A 26,501-nucleotide genomic window follows, 5' to 3' on the forward strand; every position below is an offset into this window, starting at 1 on the left:
GAAAGTGCAAAAGAATGAGTGTGATCGTATACGCTATAGTCAATATTGAAAAGAGGTAGTTTTCCAATCAAAGGTGGCTTGTTTCACTTTGTAAAATAAAGTGAGCACATTTAGTATCATGAAAAAAAATCCTTATGGTTACTACAATCATCTCTTGCCTTGAGCCCATAAATATCAAACGTGTTGTATCACCCACAAGTTTGGCAATGTAAAAATTTATTTTCCCTACGACGAGAATGCATCATTTAGCTAACAGATATGTAGCACTAACTGAAGCTTGGACATATTAATATAGCAATAACTAGTGTATGCAATCCAATGACGTATAATGAAATGGTAGACCTTGGAGGCACAGTATGCTCTCAAAAATGGAATGATAGTTGACGTTATATGATTCAAATACCATGTGGGCATGTCTAATAATTACACGCATTTGCAACATGCTGCAGTTATCAATTCCACTTCCAAAGGTGTGGAAAGAAAACTAGGCACATGCAATGTCGCATCATTCTCTATAAAATACATCACTGTACTCTGGTGGTTTCACAGCTTCTCTAATTAACATCTTCCATGTCATGATCATTGTCATTGTCTCCATCGTAAAACTCCTCTTCCCGCTGAATTTGTTTGTCTTGAGTATGCTCTGCATAAGAAGAAGTCAAGTTAGTTCACAGCCTAGATGTTGGAAGTTTTGCTACTAAAGACAGACGGTTCATGAGGCCAACGTACGGTCAATGCGCTCATCTGGATTGAGCTCATCTTCATCAATGTCAGGTATATAAAAATCTGGAGGAACCTGACCATATGATCAATATGAGCCAATGTTTTCAAAATCAGTGAATTTAAACAGCAAGGAGAACCCCCATATACTAGCTATATATATGGCCTTAACCTCAATATACGTACTACTAGAATCAACAATTCCTAGAACAGAATAGAATGTCATCAGAAGTCGCATATTCCTACACATTTGACACAGTATAGATATACATCCTTTAAGATTCTCTTATTGTTGACCCCAGCTCATTTTACGTGCCTCATGTACGTAAAACAAACAGCTCGCAGTCTTGCAAAAATGGGTCTCAGGACACTGCCTCCACCAATTAGCAAAGTCCAAAGAAAGGGGGTCGAGTGAGGGTGGAGAGAGAAAAAAAAACTCAGAAAGCAAGTACCAGCTATTATGTCAGCACCCAGTTCCCTATTCTTACCACAACATCTATAATTTTCTTGAAACTTAAAGTTATTATGAAGGCCATAGGTCATATCCCACAATTTACTCACCCCCCTCTAAATCCTCTTCCCAGGAGCAGCAGCAATTAAATTAATATCAAAGTATGCAATTATATTTGTAGAGATGCTTATGCCATCCCAGTGCTGTAAAATGTAAACAATTACAATTAATTTTTCAGCTAGATTTCTCATAATCTTGATATTTCTTAAACTGCATTTTCCAAAGCAAAGTGATGGATACTACTAGAGCTGTGTCACCTCTGTTTGCTGATTGCTTGCACACACTGAAAGACTCATCTGTGTCTTACAGATGCGAGAGTCGAGTTTCAGTTCTGACACCTCCACTCAAAACACAAGCTTGAAAGACAAACAAGCACGTATACATTTGAAGAAGGCTTGTTGTGCAGAAGAATCTCCGTGAATGCACACACACCCGGCCACACAAGCACGCGTACAAACCAGACTTTGATTTTCTCTCCTCTCCTCATTCTCTTTAAAGAATTGTTCGGCTGCCCAGACCTTACTCTTATACTCTTATATGCTCAGTACCAAGACAAACACTACAACAATGAGCTGTCGTTATTAAAAGATGGACTGCACTTGAATTCTCCATGAAATCCAAGGTCATTGTTCTTCAATATGGTATCTAAGCTTGAGTTTTCTAAGCTAGAGGTACATGTTGAGATTTCATAAATGGTATTAGAGCCACGCTGTCAATGTGGGATAGTTGTGCTATCAAAACCCCAGCAATCTATTCCAAATACCTGCTTCTACAATTGAACATGCAGGCCCTTGTCCTAGGAAAGGAGGATGACTGCAATTCAGTCAAGAGTGCTATTGTAATCAAGTGAAGATTTGCAATCAGTGCGAAGGACGTCAATTGACAAAGCGAGGATCTACAAAGGCATCTATGGCGTCTCCTATGCATCTCCCTAACTTTGGTAAGAAGGGTAAGTTGCATGGAACTAACTATCCTGGAAAAAAAAGATACGGAATCACACTATGGCTAGAGCCTTATGGGAGATTATGATGGTACCAAACCCCAAGCCCCAGGATCAAGCGGATGTGTTGGGCAAGGTCGTGAAGGCTGTAGATTCAAGTTTCAACACAAGTCAAAGATTGGGAGCTCAAGGACGTTGAGGCAATATGGATGATCATCTGTACGACTAAGAATTTCATGCTTCTACACATTCAATTGGCAGAGACAGTTGTGCGGACTGGATGATATTAAAAGATCTGTACAAGACCACCAACGTCCTACATTAGTAACACTCTAGATTCAGCTATTCACACTGACAGGTGGCGAGGGAGAGTCTGTCAATGACCATTTGGTCAAGGTAAAGATTCTCAAAGATCAACTCCCAGCAGTTGGCCAAAGGTTGATAGCAATCAGTTAGCCATGTTATTTAGAAGCAAGCTTCCATGCAACTTCAAGGGGCTTGTGACTGCTCTGACATCTGGAGAGAGGTTTAAGCATCTTACCTTTGAGGAGGTTTGTGCTCTGTTGCTCCAAAGAGGTTGGAGTTGCAGGACAAAGGTGGCAACAAGACTATAAATAGGGCCATTGTTTCCCGCTGTTGTACATCGTTTGATCAAATCTTCTCCAGTGTATAAAGCAGAGTTTGTACCTACTTGTGTGCCTCCTCCTCTTGGATCCCCTTCTCTTTGCATCTATGCCACTACATACTCTGACAATATGATCACAATAACAGAACTTTTTCTGTTCCTGCTTACTATCTGAAGAGTTTCTATTTGAAGAATCTTTTGGACCCTGATTGATCTTGCCCCTTCTGTTAAGCCCTTGCTGAAGCAGTAAACGCCAGGAAGTGCCTGCCGGTCGGCTGTTTAGTCAGGCTGATTGGCCTGGCATGGTTGGCTGGACCAAGTTGGTATCCCCGTTTCCTTAGGATAATTCAATGTGACCATACATCGTTCCCAATAGAGATACAAGTTTGGATCTACAAACGATCTCCGAAACCCTTCCTTTGAAATAAGGCATCAACCTTATGGTTCCAAAGCCCTAGGGGGCCTGTTTAGACTGTAAACCATATCTTTTTTTCGAAACCTCATCCTAGAGGCTGCTCCACGTACACCTCCTCCTACAAGTCACTATCCATGAATGCTGATTTGACATTCATCTACTACAATAGCCACTACTAATGAGAGGCAAGGGCAAGAATTGTCCAAATTGTGTCCATCCTCGCTGTCAGTGCGGAAGTGTTCCTCCTAGTCGATGCTTGGCCGCTGAGCATAGCCCTTAGCCACAAGTCGGGCCGTGCACTTATCAACAGATCCTTCTAACGTATACTTGGTCTTGAAAACCAAGTTGACACCAATAATTGACCATCTCAACACGACTCGGAACCAAATACCAAGTCCCATTCTTCTCTATGGTTTCCATTTCACTTGCATGGCTTTCCTCCAAGTCTCCTATGAGAGAGCTTCCATAGCTGAGATAGGCTCCTTGTCCCGAATGATACGAGACATCAATGCATAGTTCACCTGGAAAGGCTCCTCCGATTGGGCTTTGTCACAAACTTGGTGCGAACTTCGAGGTCCATCCTCGTGGTCCACTCGAAAAGACACTTTGCCACTCCGAAATCACAAAATGTACCACCAACCACTTTGGTAACCGAACACAATGTTAAGCCTCCTGCTGCTACGGTGGCTCATCTCCAACCTCGGAAGTATCCTCTACTGCTGGCTGAGGCTGGGTGTCAGGAACACGAGACCAAGCCTGATATCTCTGCTGAGAACAACTTCCCTCCCCTCTGGGGCATATAACCCCTAGCTTTTGGAAAGAGAGTTACATCCCACAAAACAAGCTTCTAGGACATGGAGTCAAGCTTCCCCCTCTGCTTCTTTGGAACGTGTACATAGGCATCACTCCCAAAAACACGAAAATGGGACACACCCCGTTTCTTAGACCTCAAATGGAGTCACCTATGGAACAGTAGCCATTGAAGATCGGTTGAGGATAAGGACAGCTGTCGCCACAGCCTCTCCTCAAAGTGGACACAAAAGGTAGCGATGCTCCAACATTGTTCTTACCATCTCTGCCACAGTCCAGTTCTTTCTTTTACCTATTCCATTCTCTGAAGAAGTCCCTGTATTGGCAGCTCCCTCTTGATGCCCTTCTCTACATAGAATCCAATCACATTCCTTTTCCACCAAAGCACACGATGTTAGAAAGATAGAGTGGGAGAGCTTGCTTGCTTAGGCCAACACTCCCCGCACGCAGCAGAAGCTTAAAATACAGAGAGAGCCAACTAACTTACACAGTGGTATATTCAAATCCAACTTCCTTTCCTTAATGTGTACTATTTAGATGTGCAGACAGTAAATGGGCAATGCACAAGAGAGAGATGTAGAACCAGCAAAATATATTTCCGTCCAATGTGGACCAAATCATATACAAAAGAGTGTTCAGTGGGCCATCCTCTACCAGAAGAGTGCTAACTAGATGTGGACCCCTGCACACTGCCCTTGGCACCTCCAAAACACTGGCATGCATTGCCCCCCTAGAGCTTATGTGGTCCTCGTAAGATATGCCCCGCCATCACACCTCCCTGCTGCTCCTCAGGGCAGTGAATCCTCAGGCAGTGCTTTCTGTAGATTCTTGACCTCCCTACTGCTTTGAAGGCAGCCCAAACTGAGGCACAAGTCTCCTCCGGATTCCGTCTCCTTTGCTGCTGTGAAGACAGCCCCTTGATGAAGACTTCTAAGATATCTGATTTGCTGCAAACAGCCACCTCCCTTACTGCACCAAATGGTTCTTGGTTACAACCTTGAAGCTGGATGTCTGCCCAAAATCTGACTCCAGTATGAACTAAAGAATGAGCCCAAAGGGGCTCCTTTTATAGGTTGGAAACCCAGCCCTAAATGGCCAACTTTCCCAGACCTACCAGCTGACCAGGCAGTCACCTCTAATGATATCTCCTTCCCAGCTTGAAGAAACTCCGGCTAAAGAGCTTGCAGCTTATTGATGTGTTCCCGCATCGTTGAAGACTTTGCAGGATTCAGCACACACATCTGCAATTCCAAGGAGACGGTCTCTGGGCATAACAGCCTCCTCCTTGGTCCTGACCAGCAGATTGTTGGAGAGCGTAGGGGAGAGCTTCTGTGCTGCAGACGAATTTCTCACAGTTCAGGAGTCATTGGACAATCCTGAAGCACACAAAAGGGTAGATCTACCCACAATAGAAGAGCCGGATCATGGTGCACAGGAACAGCAGTAGCAGACTCATCTAGAGCAGCCACTGAAGTCCACTGAGGACAGCAGTGATCTAGAAGGTGTCGACAGCAGAAGGATCAGTAAACACAGCCTATTCCGATGGCTTACCTCAACGCTTGTTTGCTGAAGGTGTTGTCATAGTTTCTTGCTATATTTTGTACTTGGATATTACTCTATTTATGAGATTTTGTTTGGCAGAATATCTGTGTGCACTGTGTATTCTCTCCATATGTAAAGTGTTCTCTCTATTAGCACATGGATTGAGTTGTGTTCGATAGTCCATCTTGTGATCTCGGGGTTATCTTCTGCTGTGTGAGTAGTGTTGGCTTAAGCAAGCAACTTACCTCTAGTTTTCCAACATGGTATCAGAGCTAAAAGTCATCATGCTGCTGGTAATTACCAATCATTATTTGGATACATAAGTTCATCAGTGAAAGAAATAATCGCTGATGTAAATATAGATTGGGTGAAGCTTTTTAACTGCCTCACGTCACTTCAGAGAATTGCAAGGTTTAAGTCTCAGCGTTACACAAAGCCCAAGAGGTCGAAGACCGGAATCTTCTTCAAACTGAAGGGTGGAGTCCTTGTCAAGGAGGGAGGAACTAACATTCAAAAGTGCTTGTGTGACCTGCAGTCAGTGCAGCATAGGCCAGCAAACATCAGCGATTTCAGAGAGTCAAGGAAGTTGGATGGAACCAGCTATCCAATATGGAAAGTAAAACTTCGATGATATGGTGGCCAGGGAGATTCAGAGGATGATGGACAGCAGGGAGCCAAAATGAACTCGTGTGTTGGATGCCTCGAGGAAGATCACCAAGCCGACAGACCCAAACGAAGAGGAGTGGATCTTAAAAGATGCAGTTGGGCTGTCCATGATCAATGGGCTAACTGCGGTCTCATTGATAACACACATCCAGCTAGCAGACACAACGCACGAGGCATGGAAGACCCTTCCCGACTCTATTACACGGGGAACACAGGGAGGATTATCATGCTTCAAAACCAATTCTTTAGCCTACATATTGACAAAAAGGTGTCATCCCACGACTTCCTAATGAAGGTAAAGATTGTCAGAGATCAGCTCGGAGCAGTGGTCACAAGGTAGACAATAGTCAATTAACCATGCTCCTAGTCATTAAACTTCCAAGAAGCTTCAGAAGGTTAGCGCCAACTCTCACCGCTAGAGAACAAAGGAAGCTGGTTGCTTTTGAGACGCTAGGTCTATTGTTGCTTCAGAAAGAAACTCAAATAAAGTTGTACGACAGGTAGTATGAGGACAATGGCGATGAGAAGGCTTTCATAGCGAAGAGCAAAGGTGGTGAATGAAAGCCACACAAAAAGAAAGATGCCAAGGGTGAGGATGGGTATGCTTCTAATGGTGACAAGAAAAAGAGAAAGAGCCAAAAGAAGTGCTTCTATTACGATACACCTAGACACTTTGTTAAAAATTGCAAGGAGGAGGACAAGCGAAAGAAGACTGGTTGGAGCCGAGAAGAAGGAGGAGGACCAAGCTAAGGAAGACAGTCGGAGCCGACATGATACATCAGCATAGCGGTAAGAGAAGATTTGTTCTTAGTGATGACCCCATGTCTGATTGAGATAGAGTTTGTAGAACATAGGAAGGACAGTGTTCATGAGAGATCAAGGAGCGGAGCACAGAGCTTGCCTTTGTGATGGAGGATGGAAAGCACTGCTTAGCCATGAGATCTAAGGACCAGTCTAGTATCACTGGAAAAGATGAAGTGGCTCACTCAAAGATGGACCTTGAAGCCACCAAGGGGACGACATGCACAAACTTACACAAAGGCAGGAATGAAGATGGTACTTTTGGGAGGTACCTGGCTTGCTCCAATAACAAGCAACAAGACGAATCTTTAGAATATGTATCTTCAGTTTTCATTGAAGATTTTGGGAGTATGCTTTAGGATGCTTGTTTGTATAAGAGTTTCATTTCCTAGGAGAATAGGGGGTGACCCTCCATACAGACAGACGAAGAGTCCTCATTGTGGAGGCATTCGACGCATACTACAAGATTGCCATAGCGGCTGGTGACAAAGACTTTGAGGAGTTTGGGACACTGACCAGTACAGGTGATCACGGGGTTTCACCGTGGATACCCGGTTGCACTTTGCTGGAAGGACCAAAGGGTGAACCAATTGAACCCATTATGGTAGAGATTGGGGATCCAAAGGACTAGAGGATGTTTATGCCTGAGGTGGAAGATTGTTAGAATTATTATTATAATTCAGCAGTGACCAATGTAATGTAATAAGTAGGTTAGGGGCACTTTTCTCTCATTTAGAGGTTTTTTCCCCTAACCACAGTTAGTTCACTAACTACGGTTAGTGAAGGATAAGGTTTTGTCACTTAGACAAAACCCATCCCACTTCTTGTATTAGTCACTTCTTCTATTGCAAGTACTACGTTCAGCTCTCTTGCTTCCTGCTCTCTCACTCTCTCTTTTCTAACATTTGGTATCAGAGCATCTGCTTCTCTCTCCGGACTTCTGCCATTGTCCGTGTGTGAGAGTGCTCTTAGATCCTGAGCTCCTGTTTTCTGGACTAGCTCCCACATCTTCTACTCCAGCCCACAAGCTTCAGCTCAAGCGTGAGAAGCTACCTACCTGCGAATCATTCCGTACAGCCATAGTTGGCTGTTCCGTACAGCTCTCGTACCAACAACTTCCGTACGAGTGCAATCGTTCGTACACCCAGCGTCGCTCCAGTCGTACTGCATTTCGTACCAGCGTCAATCTGCTCTCAGCTCCCGTCTGTACAAGCGCCATCGTCCGTACTACAGAGTAGCACTGTCGCCATCTTGTACACTGCTCCCATGAGCAGTCCGTACACTGCAATACAGCACCGTACATGCGCTGTCTTCTGAACAGCTACCACCGGACGTTGTACCCCCGACAACCAGGTACCTGTGCCATACCTTCGCTGTACGACCGTCGTACAGCTGATAGCATACCATCGTACAGTTGGCCGTACACTTGCATCAGTCCGTACACATGTTCCCTGCACTGTCCGTACTACTCCCGTCAGTCCTTCCATATGTACCTGTAATAGCTCCGCTACCAACGCGTATTAGCCCGTACAACTGTACGGTCATCCGTACTATTCTGATCACCTGTACCTACGTCGACATTTGGGCCGTACAGCTCTCGTTAGCTGTCCGTACATCCGTATAGTCCGTACTGTACCGGTTGTTCTAATCTTTCTGAACAAGAGTGCCTTGGTCATTTGGAGAGTTCTCAATGCAGGTGAATCTTGCAAGTGTTAGGCATTTGTGCAGTGAGCCATTGTTTGACTGTGGATTCAAGCAGGTGCATTTTGGGGTTGAGGGTGTGCTCATTTGCGCACATAGGCCGTAGAATTTGGTTCTTTTTGCAGATAAATTGCAAACTGAGGCTTTCAGTCAATTTGCCCCTTTTTGAGTTGCAATTTCTTGCAAAAAATTGGGGCTTTTTGCTTTACACAGCAATTTCTTGCATTTTTGGGGCTTTCAAGCAATTTGCCCTCTTTTGGATGCAATTTCCCTGAAGAAATTGGGGCTTTTAGCATTCTGATGCAATTTGGCAGTGTACAAGCATTTTGGGACTGTTGCAGGCAATTTTGGACTCATTTTGAGCGACATTGCAGACACTGGCAAATTCTGCAGTGTTTTTTGGAAGTTTTTGAGAGCATTTGCAGGACAAATTGAAGTGCATTTTGAGCCTTTGATAGGCTGTGACAATATTTGTCACTAAGGGCAGATTTTCTTTGGCAGATTTTATTTGTGCATCTTGCATCCCAGGAAGGGATTTTACTTGTTCAGTTTGCTGTATTTCTGAGTTTATCTGGCAAAAATGGCACAGAACAACTCAAATGAGGTGTTCGGGGTTCTCACACAAGAGGATAAGTTGGATGGCACCAACTACTCCTTGTGGAGTTTCATGGTTCGAAATATCTTGGTTGGCAGAAATCTTTGGGATTATGTCAATGGAGATGAAGAAAGACCAGATACAACGCCTATACCTGTCACTCCTACAACTAGAGGCAGGGGTAGAGGTGATTGGAGCAGCCGCTCCAGGAGCTCCCACAGCAGAGCAGAAAAGATGGGACTCTAGAGATGCACAAGCTCTTTCAGTAATTTCTCTTTCTGTCAAGAGGTTCATTATACCTCATATTCGGTCATGCAAGACATCTATGGCAGCTTGGGTAATACTGGAGAGTATGTTTGCAGCAAGAAACAATGCCAAAGTTTCCTTTCTGAAGAGAGAACTTTCCCATATACATATGGAGGAGGGTGATTCCATGAATTCTCACCTCATGAAGCTTCAGGATCTCAGGAAACAATTGCTGAACATTGATGAAGTCATTCCGGATTCAGATATGATCTCCACCACTCTGAACTCTCTTCCTGAGTCCTATCTCGGTTTCCGCACCTCGCTGAATTTGTCATTGAGGGGGGGCAGCAATCCTCTCTCCTTTCACGAGTTGGTAGGACTTCTGTTGTAGGAAGAACAAACATGCAGAAATATGGCAACCCGGGCTGGCGAGCATGCTATGCTCTCCAAGTTCAAGCCCAAGGGTAAAGGGCAACATAAGCCACATGCCCATCGGCCCACACATCAGCATAAAGCTGATTCTGGACAGCCTTCTTATAAGGCACAGGGTGATACAAACAAGCAGAAAAAGAAGGGCATCTGTCATTATTGCAAGAAGCGAGGTCATTATATTGGAGAGTGCAAGAAGCGCATAGCCAAAGAAAAGAAAAGGGATTCCGGTATGGCTGTATCAGATGCATCAGGTCCACATTGCCATGATGGAGGAGATGTTGCAGCAACTTGGTTGAAGAGCACTATGCCTTTTTGACTTGCACTTCAGATTTTTCAGTGGGTAGTTCAGATACTACAGCCACTAATGATGATGACCCATATGCTTTTTTGACTTGCAGTTACGATCCTTCAAAGGATGAATGCTCTTTCAGTGTTGATGAGACACTACATACTTGGTATTTTGATAGTGGTGCTTCAAAGAACATCACTTCCAAAAAAAATCTGTTTGTAACTTTGCATTCTTCACCCACCAAGAAGAACGTAACTTGTGCAAATAATTCTTCTTATTCAGTGTGTGGAGTGGGAGACATTATTATCACATCCACTGATGGCACAGATTTCAGAATTTCAGATGTACTCTATGTGCCAGGTATAAAGAAGAATTTGCTTTCAGTGTCCTCACTCAATAGAGGAGGATTTCACGTTGTTTTTTATGATGACAAGTGTGCAGTCAGAGACAAAGAAAATGAATATGCTTTGAGGTTGTCTGGCACTTTGTATCGGGGTCTTTTTCAGCTTGATTTATATGAGAAAAGATCTTATCTTGCATTATCATTTAGCACTCCCACTGCTGCGATGCACAATGCGGAGTTATGGCATGCCAAGTATGGGCACATGAGCTATGGCAGCTTAATGACACTTCAAAGGCATGATATGGTTGATGCATTACCTCCTTTGGAGTCACCTCCTCCTCATGCATGTGAAGGTTGCATTCTTGGCAAAATGCATAGGCTTCCCTTCAAGAAGGATGGTGCAGTGAAAGCTACAAGAAAATTGCAGCTTATTCACAGTGATGTCTGCAGTCCCATGAGGACACCTGCTTTTGGGGGTTATCTCTATTTTGTTACATTCATAGATGACTTTACCAACTACACTTGGGTTTATGGTCTCAAGGCAAAATCAGAAGTGTTTATGCATTTCAAACACTTTGTGGCTATGGTTGAAAATGAGACAGGACTCAAGGTGCAAACACTTCGCACAAATCGAGGGGGGGAGTACATGTCTCATGAATTTGAGACATTTCTAAAAGAAAAATGCATTATGCATCAGCTACAGTGAGGCTTACACCTCAACAGAATGGCAAAGCTGAGCGGAAGAATCGCACCACCATGGAAATGGATAGATGCATGCTCACAAGTAAGAAGTTGCCTCACAGGTTTTGGCTGGAAGGCCTCATGTGTGCAAACTATATTTTAAATCGGGCTCCTACAAAGGCTTTGAAGACAATCACTCCCTATGAGGCATGGCATGGGAGAAAGCCTTCGGACCACTTCAGAGTTTTTGGTTGTGTTGCATATGCCCACGTGCCTGTGGAGTTCAGACACAAGTTGTCACATAAGGCACTAATGCATTTTTGTGGGATATAGTTCACAAAGCAAAGGCTCATTCAGTTGAATCAGCTTATGCAAGTACTCTTCTTGATGAGGAGGAGCCTAAGACATTTGAAGAAGCAAAAGATAACGTGCATTGGATGAATGCCATGCACGATGAGTTGCAGTCCATTCATAAAAATCAGACTTGGGATGTTGTGGATTTGCCACCAGGTAAGAATGCCATAGGTACACGGTGGGTTTTCAAAGTCAAAAGAAAACCAGATGGGTCCATTGATCGGTACAAGGCAAGGCTGGTTGCAAAAGGATATGCTCAGAAAAAGGGCATAGATTATGAGAAGACTTTTGCTCCTACATCCAGGATGACAACCATCAGGTCAGTTATAGCCATGGCTGCAAATTTTGAATGGAATGTTCATCAATTGGACATTAAAACAGATGGGTCCATTGATCGGTACAAGGCAAGGCTGGTTGCAAAAGGATATGCTCAGAAAAAGGGCATAGATTATGAGAAGACTTTTGCTCCTACATCCAGGATGACAACCACCAGGTCAATTATAGCCATGGCTGCAAATTTTGAATGGAATGTTCATCAATTGGACATCAAAACAGCTTTCCTTAATGGAGACTTGTTGGAAGAGGTTTATGTTAAACAACCTCCGGGCTTTGAAATTTCAGGAAATGCACTTCAGGTATGCAAGCTGAATAAAGCCTTGTATGGGCTGAAACAAGCCCCACGTGCATGGTATGCCAAAATTTATGCCTTTCTGACCAGCAAGGGGCTGCACAATAGTCCAACTGAGAGCACCCTCTATATCAAGAAGGATGGGGGGGATATTCTGGTCATCATTCTTTATGTAGATGACATGCTGCTCACCGGATCAAATGAGGAAGTAATTGCAGATTTCAAGGCCCAATTGAAAGCTACATTTGATATGTTAGACTTGGGCTTGTTACATTTCTTTTTGGGGATCCAGTTTATTCAAGAGAAACGTGGCATTGTTATGTCTCAATCCAAGTATGTTCAAAAGCTCTTGGACAGATTCAACATGCATGATTGCAAGCCTATGTCCACTCCCATGGAGCCAGGGCTGAAGCTGCATGATGCGGGTGAATCAATTGATGTCACACTCTATAGTCAGGTTGGATGCCTCATTTATCTCTGCAATACACGACCTAATATTCAGTTTTCAGTTTCTTAGGTGAGCAGGTATATTAACAGCCCAAAGATTATGCATTGGCAGGCTGTAAAACGCATCTTCCGTTACTTGCAAGGTACAAAGTCTTTTGGCTTGATGTTTCCCAGGGGGGGTGACTTGCAGATGCATGCTTACAGTGACTCAGATTGGGCTGGAGACTATGATACTAGGCAGTCCACCAGTGGGAATTGTTTCTTTCTAGGACATGCTTGCATTTCTTGGTTGAGCAAGAAACAGTCTACAGTGGCTACCTCCTCATGTGAAGCTGAGTACAGGGCAGCTTTCACAGCGACAGTTGAATGTGTTTGGGTGCGTCGTTTATTTGCTGATCTTCATCTTTCATTGGAGGGTCCTTCTCTGATTCTCACTGATAGTCAAAGTGCTATAGCAGTGGCAAAGAATCCTGTAATTCATGCTCGCACGAAGCACATTGAGGTTCACTATCACTATGTCAGAGAGAAGTTGCATGCAGGAGAGATCAGTATGATCTATGTGTCAACACATGACAATGTTGCAGACATCTTCACCAAAGCACTTCCACGTGAAAAGTTTGAGGCATTTCGTAGTGCCCTGAACTTATATCCTTTTGGTGATTGATCATTTCCTTGTACATGACATTGGCACTGCAGGGGGGTGTTAGAATTATTATTATAATTCAGCAGTGACCAATGTAATGTAATAAGTAGGTTAGGGGCACTTTTCCCTCATTTAGAGGTTTTTCCCCCTAACCACAGTTAGTTCACTAACTACGGTTAGTGAAGGAAAAGGTTTTGTCACTTAGACAAAACCCATCCCACTTCTTGTATTATCTTCTATTGCAAGTACTACATTCAGCTCTCTTGCTTCCTGCTCTCTCACTCTCTCTTTTCCAACAAAGATTGTGTGGTGTTTACCCAATGGTGTCAATTCATTGACAAGTTGAAACAAACTTGGAGGACGTTGTACTTTGCAGGATTCAAAGAGTTCTAAGTTTCTGAGAAGGGGACAATCTGATGGACCTGTTCATAGTACCTGGATCAAAATACGAGTTCAGTGGTACCAGTGACAATAGGTGCTGCCTGGATGAACCTTGCATTTCATGATGGCTAAATTATTTGGAGCCTCACTTGATGGATCAAGAGCTACAAAGTCAAAGACCCGCATTCAGAGAGGCCTTCAAAATGTTCCAGAGGCTTCTCCGAGGGAGCATACGGAGCTGCTGCATTGACATGTGGGTGTGGGTCCATTGTGGATCGGTGAGGGGGGGGTGTTGGAATATGAGGGTCACCTCCCCACTTGTGGGCCCTGAGATAATGAGAGGAGAGGGTGGAGTGAGAACTGCCATGTGGGCAGTAGACTGGCTGCCGCATGGGCAGCACCTAGATCCTCTGGTAGAACAAGGCCAAATAGCTGAACAGTGGCAATACCAGAGGCTACTGGTGGTTATGAACAGCATCAGTGTAGGCCATCTTCTGGTGGTTCTAGTGATGCCCTATAGGCCATGGTATGTGCCTTGTAGGCATAAGTGTAGGCACTTATAGTGTTAGTGCCTTTTAGGCCACATAGGATACTTAGTCCTATGTGACACCTAGGACACTTAGTCCTAGGTCTACATACAAGTACTTTGTACTTGTATGTTTTTGAATAATCTAAGATTTTGACGTGACGGCTGTTCTACTATGACTCCTTGCTACCTGCACTCTCTCTCTCTTCTCTCCGATCCTACAGTGGTATCAGAGCCAGGTTTTGCTCTCATCTTCCAGCTCTCCTCAGCCCCCGAGTCCTCCATTGCTCATTGGGAGTCTGCTGCCCTGCTAGTCGACACATCTCCAACTGCTGCAGTTTTTTCGAGGTCTCCTTCAGCACCCGTGGCCATCAGTCGCCATTTTTTGTGCTGCAGATCCAGGCGTCCAGCTTCACCTGTTCCGTACAGCATACAGTACCTGCACCATACAGTCCATACGTGAGCAGACGTACAGATCCTGCACACGTACATCGCCGTACTGCATCGCCATACCTACGCATGGATCCGTACATATGTGCTCCGTACATCTGCGTCGCCATACCTGATCCGTACACTGCGATCCGTACTTGTGCCGCCGTACAGCCACGTGTGAAGACCCGCCCACAGCTGCGTGAAGACCTGCCGCACAACGTTGGAGACGACCTGTGCACCGTACAACGCACAGCTTCCGTACATCGTATCCGTTCAGTGCATCACCGTACAGGGGTCCGTACAAGTTTCGTACAATTGTGCATCTCGCACTCGTACAGCGGTACATTGGTTCCCGTACTGTTCCGTACGTCTGTACGGTACCTACGCTGTACATTGTACTTCTTTCGGAATTTGGTTCAGGACTGTCCTATTGTGCCACGTCATCACTCAAGACATTGAGTCAGATTTTTCAGACATTGAGTCACTTCTGCAGGATATTGATTCAGATTTGCATACATTGGGTCACATTTGCAAAAATTTCAGCAAAATTTGGGGCTTTTCTACATTTGCCCTCTTTTTTGCCTATTTGCCCTCAATAAATTTGGGGCTTTTGCCAAATTTGCTGTTCTTTGCTGTGAACATTGCCTGTCACAGTCACATTTGGGTCAGATCTGCATTTGCCCTTTGATTTGGGTCTGAAATTTGCAGATATTTGCTGTCATTTTGGGACAGCCAGCTTTTTGCACTGATAGCCTTGAGGCTTTTGGGTTTTTAGGTCTTTTTCAAGGTATCACATTTGCTATGGCTGGGAACAATCAAGATTTATTTGGAGTTCTTCGTGAAGATGATAAGTTGGATGGCACCAACTTTCCGATGTGGTCTTACCTCATGAAACATATTCTTGTTGCAAAGCATTTGTGGAATATTGTTTCTGGGGCTGATCTGAGGCCAGCCAATGCTACAGTGGTTGCCTCTACTGCTGGTCCTTCAGCAGGGGATACTCCTCCTGATGCCTCTTCCTCTAGCCCTGCTGCTGCTCTTCCAACTCAAGAACAGTCAAGATGGGATGCAAGAGATGCAAATGCACATTCATGCATTGCTTTATCATGCAAGAGAATCATTATTCCACGCATCCGGTCTTGCAGGACAGCAAAGGATGCTTGGGATAAATTGGCTTCTCTCTATCAGATTCGCAATGAAGCTCGTGTTGCATATTTAAGAAGGCAATTACAGGAAGTCAATATGAATGAAGGTGAGTCAATGGATGCATTCTTGACAAAGGTCAAGGACCTCATGGAACAGCTTGCCAACATTGATGAGGTGGTGCCAAATTCACAGCTTGTCAGTACCACATTGAATGGACTGCCAGATACATATCAAGGGTTTGCTACAACCCTTCGATTAGTGGCCATGGGTAATCCAGACCACTATTCTTTTGATCAGCTAGTTACTTTGCTTTTGCAAGAAGAGCAAAGTAGAGCTAACAGACAAGCCATTATTCCTGATCATGCATTTGCTTCACAGCAGACAGGACGAGGCAAGGCTTCCAAGCCTATGGGCAAGCCAAAATCTGCGCATAGCAGCTGCAATTCCTCTCATGCATCTAAAAATACAGCAAATAAGGCAAAGAAGAAAAGATGCAACTATTGTCACAAGCCTGGACATGACATTTCAGAATGCAAGAAGCGCATTGCTTCGGAGAAAAAGAAAGCACGATTGACAGTTAATGCCTCACATGCTATTGAATCCCATGAGCCAGCAGATGCTTCACATGCACATGCTCTTCAGGATGATTGGGCATGGGCTGTCCATTGCTCATTTGATCCCTCCAAAGCTGATGCATTCTTTACTGCTAATGATGCTCAGTCCTGGTACTTTGATAGTGGTGCTTCCAAGCATGTCACATCTTGCAGACAGTTGTTTCATTCTCTAGCTGATGCACCTTGAGGGGGGACTGTTACATGTGCTAATAATGCTTCATATGCTGTAAAAGGAGTTGGATATGTGCCTGGCATTGAAGTCAACTTGATTTCAATTTCAGCAATTGCTACTTCAGGTTTCAGAGTAATTTTTGATGGCTACAGATGCCTAGTATATGATCTTCGTGATGACAATGCCATAGTTCTCACTGGCACTTTGCAAAAAGGGCTTTATCACCTTGATCATCATCCAGCTGCACTTTCTATTGAAGCATTGGCTATTTCAGATTCACAACTTGCTGAAACTCATCTTTGGCATGAGAGAATGGGCCATCTCAATTACAGAGCTCTTGCAAAGCTACATTCACAGCAGATGGCAAATGATGTACCTCAGACTCACACAGTTTCCAAACATGCGTGTGAGGGTTGTCTTTTGGGTAAGATGCATCGATTTCCTTTTCAAAAGAATTGTCCAAAACTCTCGCAAAGGAAATTGCAGCTAGTACACAGTGATGTCTGTGGCCCAATGAGGACAAATGCCATTGGGGGGTATAAGTATTTCATGACTCTCATTTATGATTTCACAAGATATTGCTGGGTATATCCTTTAAAGGCCAAATCTGAAGTTTTCTTATGCTTTCAGAGATGGCTGAATATGGTTAAGAATGAATCAGGAAGCAAGCTTGTCACCCTCAACACAGATAGGGGGGGTGAGTATATGTCAAAGGAGTTTGATGCATTTCTGTCTTCACGGGGCCTTATTCACTCATGCACTACTCCTTACACTCCTCAGCAGAATCATGTTTCTGAAAGGAAAAACAGGTCCACAATGGAGATGGCCAGATGCATGCTTAAGGCCAAGTCTTTGCCCAATAAATTTTGGCTTGATGCAGTAATGTGTGCCAACTATGTGCTGAATAGATCACCTACATGGGCATTGAAGACTTTTACACCTTATGAAGCATGGAAAGGCAAGAAGCCTTCACTCTCCCACATGAGAGTTTTTGGGTCTCTTGCATATGATTATGTACCATCTCAGGTGAGACATAAGCTTGATGACAAGGCAATCAAATGCATATTTATTGGTTACAGCCAGGAGAGCAGAGGGTATCGGTTATATCAACCAAATACTGGGAAGATTATTGTCAGTAGAGATGTGATCTTTGCTGAACATTCAGCTTCTCCTCTTGTGGACTGCAAAGCAAAGCCAGATGTTGACATGTTTGATGCCTTTGAATCTTGGTTACCTCTGCCATCATCAAAAGAGGATTTTGAGCAGCAACATGAGCCTCCTGCAGGCCCTCCACTAAGCAATAATCAGCCACTACCTCATGCTGATTTGCAGGTTTCTCTTCCAGCACAAAATGATCCCACTACTCATGATGCAGTCATTGAAGAAAGAGCTGTCAATAGACAGCAAAGGCAAGTTCCTAGATGGCTTCTTGATACATTGAGGGACAGCAAACAAGATCAGCCTTTTGCTGCCCGGACAAGATCAGGAAATAGACAGCATGGTCACTTTCTTGAGTTTGCACTCCTTGCTACAGCTTGCAATGAAGAGCCTCTGTGCCATAAAGACGCTTTTGATAGCAAAGAGTGGATGGATGCAATGAAAGCTGAGTTACAATCTATTGCCAAAAATGACACATGGGAATTAGTAGATCTCCCTCCCGGCAAACATGCCATTGGAACGCGGTGGGTCTACAAATTAAAAAGGAAATCTGATGGCAGCATAGATCGATACAAAGCACGTCTTGTTGCAAAAGGGTATGCCCAACAACAAGGCACTGTCTTTGAGGAGACATTTGCTCCCACATTCAGGATTACTACCATTCGATGTGTCATTGCCATTGCAGCCCATCATCATTGGCAAGTGCACCAACTTGACATCAAGACCGCTTTTCTTCATGGGGATCTGCAGGAAGAAGTCTATGTCACACAACCTCCTGGCTTTGAGGTTGTTAATTCTGAAAATAAGGTATGCCGGCTTAGAAAAGCCCTTTATAGTTTGAAGCAGGCACCCAGGGCATGGTATGCCAAAATTCATGCACACTTACTATCCCTTGGTTTTCAGAATAGTCCCACAGAACCCACTCTTTATGTCCGTGGGAGTGGATCTGATTTTTTTGTGCTGATTTTATATGTGGATGATATGCTCATCACGGGCCCAGATACTGAGCAAATTGCAGCTTTCAAGGCTGATTTGCAGCAGATTTTTGACATGTCAGACATGGGACAGCTCCATTATTATTTGGGCATTCAGTTTGCTCATGTTGAGGGGGGTATCATGATGTCTCAGTCCAAGTATATTGGACAGCTCCTTGATCGTTTTCAGTTTGAGGATTGCAAGCCAATCTCTACTCCAGTGGACCCTGGCTTCAAATTCTCAGCTCATGATGGGAGCCCACCATGTGATATCACTCTTTATCAGCAAGCTGTTGGATGCCTTATTTAATTATGTCACACCAGACCTGATTTGCAGTATGCACTATCACAGCTCAACAGATTCATGCACATGCCCAGTTCACAGCATTGGCAAGCAGTGAAGAGAGTCTTCAGATATATTAGAGGCACTCAAGATTTAGCCCTCTTCTATGGTGATCAGGGTTCACTTACCATGCATGCTTACACGGATAGTGGATGTTCCGACACCAGAGTGTCACATACGGGCAATTGTTTTTTGCTTGGCAATTCATGTATCTCTTGGCTCAGCAAGAAGCAACCATCAGTTGCCACGTCTAGGTGTGAGGCTGAGTACAGGGCAGCTTTCACCGCTACAGTAGAGTGTGTTTGGCTTCGTCAGTTACTTACAGATCTTGGTATTTGCCAGACATCCTCCACTATTGTCTACACTGACAGCCAGAGTGCTTTGGCCATTGCGCGTAACCCAGTGTTTCATGCACGTACCAAGCATATTGAAGTTCACTATCATTATGTTCGGGAGCGGTTGTCAGCAGGAGACATAGAGTTGTCCTATCTTCCCACAGAGGACAACATCGCAGATATGTTTACAAAGGCACTTCCTCGTCCCAAGTTCGAAGTCTTCCGACATGCTTTACACTTGGTTCCCTTTGTTACATGATCTAACATTCCTTGTACATTCATAGGTGGCTATATCCTTTTGGATGAACATGTGCCACCATGACCAAAAACTACCAGGTATTCTGAGATGTTTCCAGAGTACTTCAGCCCATCCCATGGAGGGGGGCTTGTAGGCCATCTTCTGGTGGTTCTAGTGATGCCCTATAGGCCATGGTATGTGCCTTGTAGGCATAAGTGTAGGCACTTATAGTGTTAGTGCCTTTTAGGCCACATAGGACACTTAGTCCTATGTGACACCTAGGACACTTAGTCCTAGGTCTAGGTACAAATACTTTGTACTTGTATGTTTTTGAATAATCTAAGATTTTGACATGACAGCTGTTCTACTACGACTCCTTGCTACCTGCACTCTCTCTCTCTTCTCTCCAATCCTACAATCAGCAAGTACGGGAGGCAAGGAGGCTAGATCAGGCTGTAGCAGGTTGCACAGGCACAGGTTGGTGCAGAAGCAGGCTAAGCGGCCTGCACAAGTGTTGAAGGTCTTAGAGACATCTGCAGGCGCAACGACAACAGCATGGCAGGAACAAGAAACAAAGGTGAAGCGCCTGCAAACAATGGCCTATTCAGACTGCAGTGCAGACTTAGTATGTGCAAATAGTAGTGTACCCTCTCCATATGTAAAGTGCTCTCTATAAGCACACAGAGTGAGTTGTGTTCCATTCTCTATCTTGTGATCTCCGGGTGTATCTTCGTCTGCGTGAGTAGTGTTGGCCTTAAAGCAAGCAACCTCTATTTTTCCAACAACTACTCAATTCCCAACGAAATGTCTACCCTATCTAATCTCATGACATGGAACGACAGCTCCTCCGAGTAGTCCTAGATCTCACACGAAAATTCAAGACCATCTCCACCCGATTTTCTGAAGCACCATGCGAGAGATTTGCAATGTAGCGATGGCTACTGTGAATAGTTCGGACACAAAATCTTTGTGCAAGAGAAGCATTTAACTTATGAGTACTACCATCATCAAATTAAACATGAAGTGGATGCCCATTGATCTAACCCATTGGATTGAATCAACATATTAACGTTGAAACAGAAATGTGCACACCTAGTATTAGAAGAAAAGACGTCAAGACTAGCATGGTGAAAAGACATCAAGAGTAGCAAGGTGAAAAGGATTTCTGATTACTTGGAGTCTTGCTAGACTTAACCAAGTAGAACTACTTCCAATTAGAGGAGTGGACGGTTTTTCCTTTGGATCCCGCCACCATGCAAAGGCCTTCCCTCGGAAGATACATCTCCACAAGGGTAGCGCAGATGGGCCCATGGTAAAAATGATGTCATTTGTTCTGACTGAGCAACAATTCTATTATACTTTTAAAACATTTCATTTATTACAATAGGGTGAATGTGATGTCTTTTCATGTGTTTTGAAACCCGCTTTTAATCATTATATCTCAATATCTGGATAAGCACACTTATGAAGCAATTCTTTCATGCGATTATGTTGGGAGGATGTCAGTCATGTGATTTGATAGTAAAGACTATTACTGTTTTGATGAGGCTTATAAATACTGAATCATTTGTAATGTTGTCTTTACTCTTTTGACTCTTAAATTTTCAGCATGATTATTCATTTGTCAATTCATGAATGTTTGAAATATTCAAAATTGGATGCTTAGAATTTCAACTAAACCCACACAAGACACATACAGGTTTAACACTTCCAAATGCTACTTGTATGATTTTGATCACTCCCTAGACCACATCTAGGGCAGTTATCTCACCACTCTTCTAGAGCACATAGATGACGAGCCAGATATCAACGCCAAATCCCTCCTCACCAATTCTCTTCATGTGGCAGTCCAAGAGTCCTTTCCGTACACAGTAAAAAGCACGGGAAAGCCACTAAAAGGGTCAATATCCTAGAATGGTTGGTACAATGATGAGGGCAAACCGCTTAGGTAAGATTGGCATTCTGAGACCAAACAAAAACACCCAAACAAGGATTGTACCAAAAAAGAGTACCAGCAGCTAATTCGCCATAAGGCACAACAGTTTCTTATCCCATCACGAACAAGAAACTTGAGTATGTTATATAGTAGTAACTCCAACGAATTTTGTGCAAAGATCTTGGAAAGGAAATCACCATGTCTCTTCCAAGACATAGTTGCGAGCAGAAACAAAAAATTGGGGAAAATGAAAACGGTAAAAACAAGGGAAACGGAGTTCCCGGCCCTAGCAAAACAGCAAAACAAGGTAAGGCAATATGGCACAATTTACAATTATCAATAAAGTGCTTAAAGTGACAAATTATGCTATTTAGCATAAGTCAATCATGACTCATGCAACATGCTTCAACATCAATGATTCTATGATCTATCCTTCATGAATTATGATTTGAGGAGGGAGGGAGAGTAAGAATGAGGAGAGGAGTAGGAGGATTGAGATACTGGAATAGGAGAGTAGCAGCAAAGGAGGGAGTAGGTGAGAAGTAGGACAGTAGTAGGAGCAAAAGAAGTAGGAGAGGAGTAGAAGAGGCTGGAGTAGGGGGCAAAAACCCTGTCAAGGTTTTTGGGAAAAAACAAGTTTTCGAAACAGTATTTTGGAAACTGTGCCGTTTAGGTGTTTTCATTTCAAGGTGCTCAAACAGCATTTCGTGCAACTATGTGTTTCCAAGACCATAGTCTTTGGAAAGCCTATGCAAATGCAGTATACAACATTACCCATGTCCAACCTGGAAGACATACTCCGTCCTACTATTTCCATACACTCTTGACCACAAACCGCCTAAAAGAGGCCATCAAGAAGGTGCAAAACAAGGCAGCCAAGGATCAAGAGGGCCTTCAAGTAGAACCCCTAACCCATGTTTGGGAGGTGCATTGCTCCAACCCTAGCCAAGTTGTTCGATGAAGTCTTCTATACAGGCTTCCCCACTTCTCAGAATATGAACACCATCATACCCATTCGCAAAGTAGGAGATCCCATGACGCAATATAACTATCGGGTTATCATGGATGGGTGAAATACCCCTTATAGGTTAGCCGTGGCTGATCTAGGGATACAACATGGATGGGTGAAATACCCCTTATAGGTTAGCCGTGGCTGATCTAGGGATACAACACAATCATGTATCTACGTGCTACCTGCAAACATCAACGAGGGTTAGAACACAAGCACAGGGACACACATGGTGCAGGCTAATGCGTCCCCACCCAACCATGTTGTTGCCCATGGCTTATCTTCATTAGGGGGCCTCACAATTGAGCATCTATGTCCAAGGTGGAGCAATGATTCTCCAACATTATTGCCCTACCGCATTAACCTTGTTATCTCTATCTAATACACCAAGGATCACCCCAAAAGCCACAAAACATGCGAGAATTACTCAAGTGGACTATGAAGACATCCTCGTCTTGTATGGCACGTTGGTCCATGACCTATTGGAGGGTAATCTAGTAATATTTTGGACTTGGAATGTTCAATTGAGCTCATAGCCTATCTCAACCAAAACGAGAACACCCCATGGATTGGCCCCTTTTACACTATCTACCAAATAGATGACTGATCTAACAGCTAATACAGAGGGTGGCAAACCTTCATGCTATTCACCTGATCGGTAACTGATCTAAACACCCAGCATGGGGGGTGTCAAGGTGGTCACAAGTACTACTACATGCACAGGCCCCCATCATGCTATCCTCTCGGTAAGTGACTGATCTGAGCACCTAGCGTAGACACTGTCAAAGTTGGTCACCATGGTCGATAGTCCCACAGAGAAAAGAGATCTAACCACCATAGCAAAGATGGTGAAATTTGATATACATGTCTATGAATATAGTAAACTAGTCAAGAGCACTCTCTCATATACATGTAGGCAGGTGGCCTGTAAAAGGAAAACACAAAATTATCAGTTAAAAATGCATGAGCATAATTATATTCCATGGAAAATAAACTAGTAGCTGAACTGGATTCAAGGAGAGAGGGTGCATAAAGTTTTGTAATGGTCTTATGCTGAGAGAATTTGTTATGCCAATTAGGTTGTTATCTTGCAGCTTAGATAGAACAATTTGATTTCAGCATCAACTGCAATTTTGCCTGTGGTAGCTTGGAGATACAAATTAATAATAATGGGATCTATGGGTTGACTATTAAAAAAAAAAGGTTCCATGGCATATTTTGCAAGAAAGCTGTACAATAATCAGAGACTTGCTTCAGGTATATATGAGCCGCTCTGGTAAATACCTCATGCATTTGCACGCTTGGGGCATGCTGAATACTTCGAAGGTTCTCCAATACTTGCATTTTAATGGTACTCAAATATGTTTTGCTGTTCAAATTCTCCTGTTAAACAGAAAATACAATGGATAGTTAAGATATGTACCTTCATGAGACTATTATACATCCAATCTTACAAATTAATAAATTCTTGAAGAATAAAAGAGTGAGTGAGCGAGCGAGCGAGCAAGCGAGAGCGTGCATGCGTGTGTGTGTGTGTGTGTCTGTCTGTCTGTCTGTCTGTCTGTCTGTTTCTGTGTGAGTGTGCACGTGCGTGCCTAAGCATGAGCATATGTGCATAGGTTCTTATGGGAGTTCACCCAGAATTATTATTATAATTAAATTAGTAAGTGTCCACGAGATTTGTCCCTCGCGATCATCTTTTTGTACAGTTTCATGGCTCTAAAAAGCTTACAAATCCAATTCCCATTCTCCAACATATTTGTGTCATCAACCAAATATGGAAAAAGTAGAACCGCTATTTAGATGAAGAAAACATGATGCAAGGGAAAAGGCATTGATACGTGATGTAGGTGGTACCTTGCACATGTAGCTCGGGGGCCGCCAGATTTATCTAATTACCACATGAGCAAATATTACTCATAGCATATAGCTCATCCCAACCAAAGAGATTCTAAGGCCTTCAAGACTGGGTCTGAGATGTTACACAATTAATACCACCAAAGTAGGCTTTTAGATTCCCGCATATTGGAAAAATACTCACGATCTTGTATTTTACTTCTTATCTTGTACACATGTCACTCACTTCATGTACATATCTTTCTTTGTTTCAACTCAACATGAACATGGTCATCAAAGACAAAAAGTTATGAAAGCATGAAAAGCATAAGTCGTTCAAGGATGAGTTAAGCTAGTGCAGGTAGTGGACCCCAAATGAGGAATCAATATTGTTCTTCTCCAAGGCATTGATTGAATGTTGGCTTACAACAAACTTTAATTAAGATATAAGATTGCAGGGCCTAAAGGATATAAGGTTGCAAGGACCTACTCACTATGGTCTAGTGTGCTCCATTGACCTTGTACCCCTGCCATCATTGACAAAGCCTACTGAAGAACGGTGGGTCTTTCTCTCTCTGCCCCCACCTACATCTGCCATCCATCTGTCTCTCCACCCTACCAATAGAGGGATCACCTTGCCACACCCTCCATCCCCGCTGGCCAATAGGCAGCCCTATACGCTGCCTCCAACGACGATCACCCCGCAGGAGCACCATCAACCTGATGGGGTTGAAAAGCTTTGCACCAGCAAATGCACCTCTTGGTCACTCCATCGACCCCACGGACCCCTTCAGCTTTCCCCCCATTTTAGTGCACTGCCCAACCTCATCTAGATCCACCTTTCTCGTGATCCTTAATCCATCAGCACGTCCACAATCACCACATTAATCGGCTTTTGGCACAAATTATGGGTGACCTTCCAAATCTCCAAGGAACCAGTCCTAAGGTCTGAACTGCTTCCAAATAGGCATCTCACAAACATGACTTCATAGAAAAATGTTCCTTGACAAATATCTTGTGTTTATTAAACTTAAGAAAATTAAGGAAATACGTTACCATATGGTTTCCAGAACTTATCTTCAGCGTGCAGTCAGGCTTGAAATACTTGATGTAATCATTGTCGGGTATCTCTGCAGCAAGTAAGAACAGCACCAAATGTAAAACTCCAGTCCCACATAATAATTGTACAACTTTCAGGAAAGAGCCTCAAACAGAAAATAGGTAGCACATTAAATGACCATTCTGCCTATTGTACCATCAGCTTAGGTATACATCATTGAAAGCAAGGCATAGAGTTTGTATGCAAAACTCCAGTCGCACATAACAATTGTACATCTTTCAGGAAATAAACCTCAAACAGAAATAGGTAGCACATTAAATGTCCATTCTGCCTACTGTACCATCAGCTTAGGTATACATCATTGAAAACATGGCATAGAGTTTGAATATTACATAAAGCTCGTCCAGACCATTTCAAGTTATTCTCATGCTGAATGTAGCAAGGAAGTTATGGACATGCCATCAGCTGTAGAAGGGCACCCCATAAAGTCTTCAATGAACATGGAAAGGAAAAACAGATAGAACAAGGACCCAAGATTTCACAATCTTATCATTGCAATAAGATGTGCAAATTACAAGGCATCCTTTAAACTTGCTCTCGGTGATTACTTGAATGCAAGGCCAAGAAAATTTGCTTGGAATGTCTCATTACACCCTGCCTCATGATCACTTTGCTCACAAATCAGCATATAATACTGGGGAGCCAGAGATATGAAATACTTATTCTCAGTTCACCCTTCACAAAAATGTCCTAAACATGCCAGTTTCTAATGTCTCTTAGCAAGATTTCAGAATACCTACAATGAAAACATGATACAAAGTGCTGTCCACAGACTTCAAGTCATTCACAGCTGATGTGAACAAACCACGATTGCCATTCCTTCCTTCCAAATCAGAACAAAAGCCTTATAAACTGCCAGACTGGAATCTTAGAGACAGCATCACAGCTTTAC

The 26,501-nt window shown here is 43.5% G+C and overlaps 1 protein-coding gene across 1 annotated transcript in view; it reads right to left on the minus strand.

The window, feature by feature from the left end:
• Window positions 1-267: 267 nt before the first annotated feature.
• The window catches only part of HDA9 (histone deacetylase 9), a 102,138-nt gene continuing 75,904 nt past the window's right edge, over window positions 268-26,501 (minus strand). The window contains exons 11-14 of the mRNA XM_087401368.1: window positions 25,546-25,619; window positions 23,938-24,036; window positions 730-796; window positions 268-643 (exon numbers count right to left, since the gene is read on the minus strand). Coding sequence (XP_087257494.1) covers window positions 555-643; window positions 730-796; window positions 23,938-24,036; window positions 25,546-25,619 — 329 coding nt within the window. The 3' untranslated portion in view covers window positions 268-554. The remainder of the gene's footprint in view (window positions 644-729; window positions 797-23,937; window positions 24,037-25,545; window positions 25,620-26,501) is intronic.

The sequence above is a fragment of the Dipteris shenzhenensis genome, chromosome 30 (genome assembly GCF_047967505.1).
Source record: "Dipteris shenzhenensis isolate YYH24624 ecotype China chromosome 30, Dip_SZ_1.0, whole genome shotgun sequence".
Classification (NCBI taxonomy): Eukaryota; Viridiplantae; Streptophyta; class Polypodiopsida; order Gleicheniales; family Dipteridaceae; genus Dipteris; species Dipteris shenzhenensis.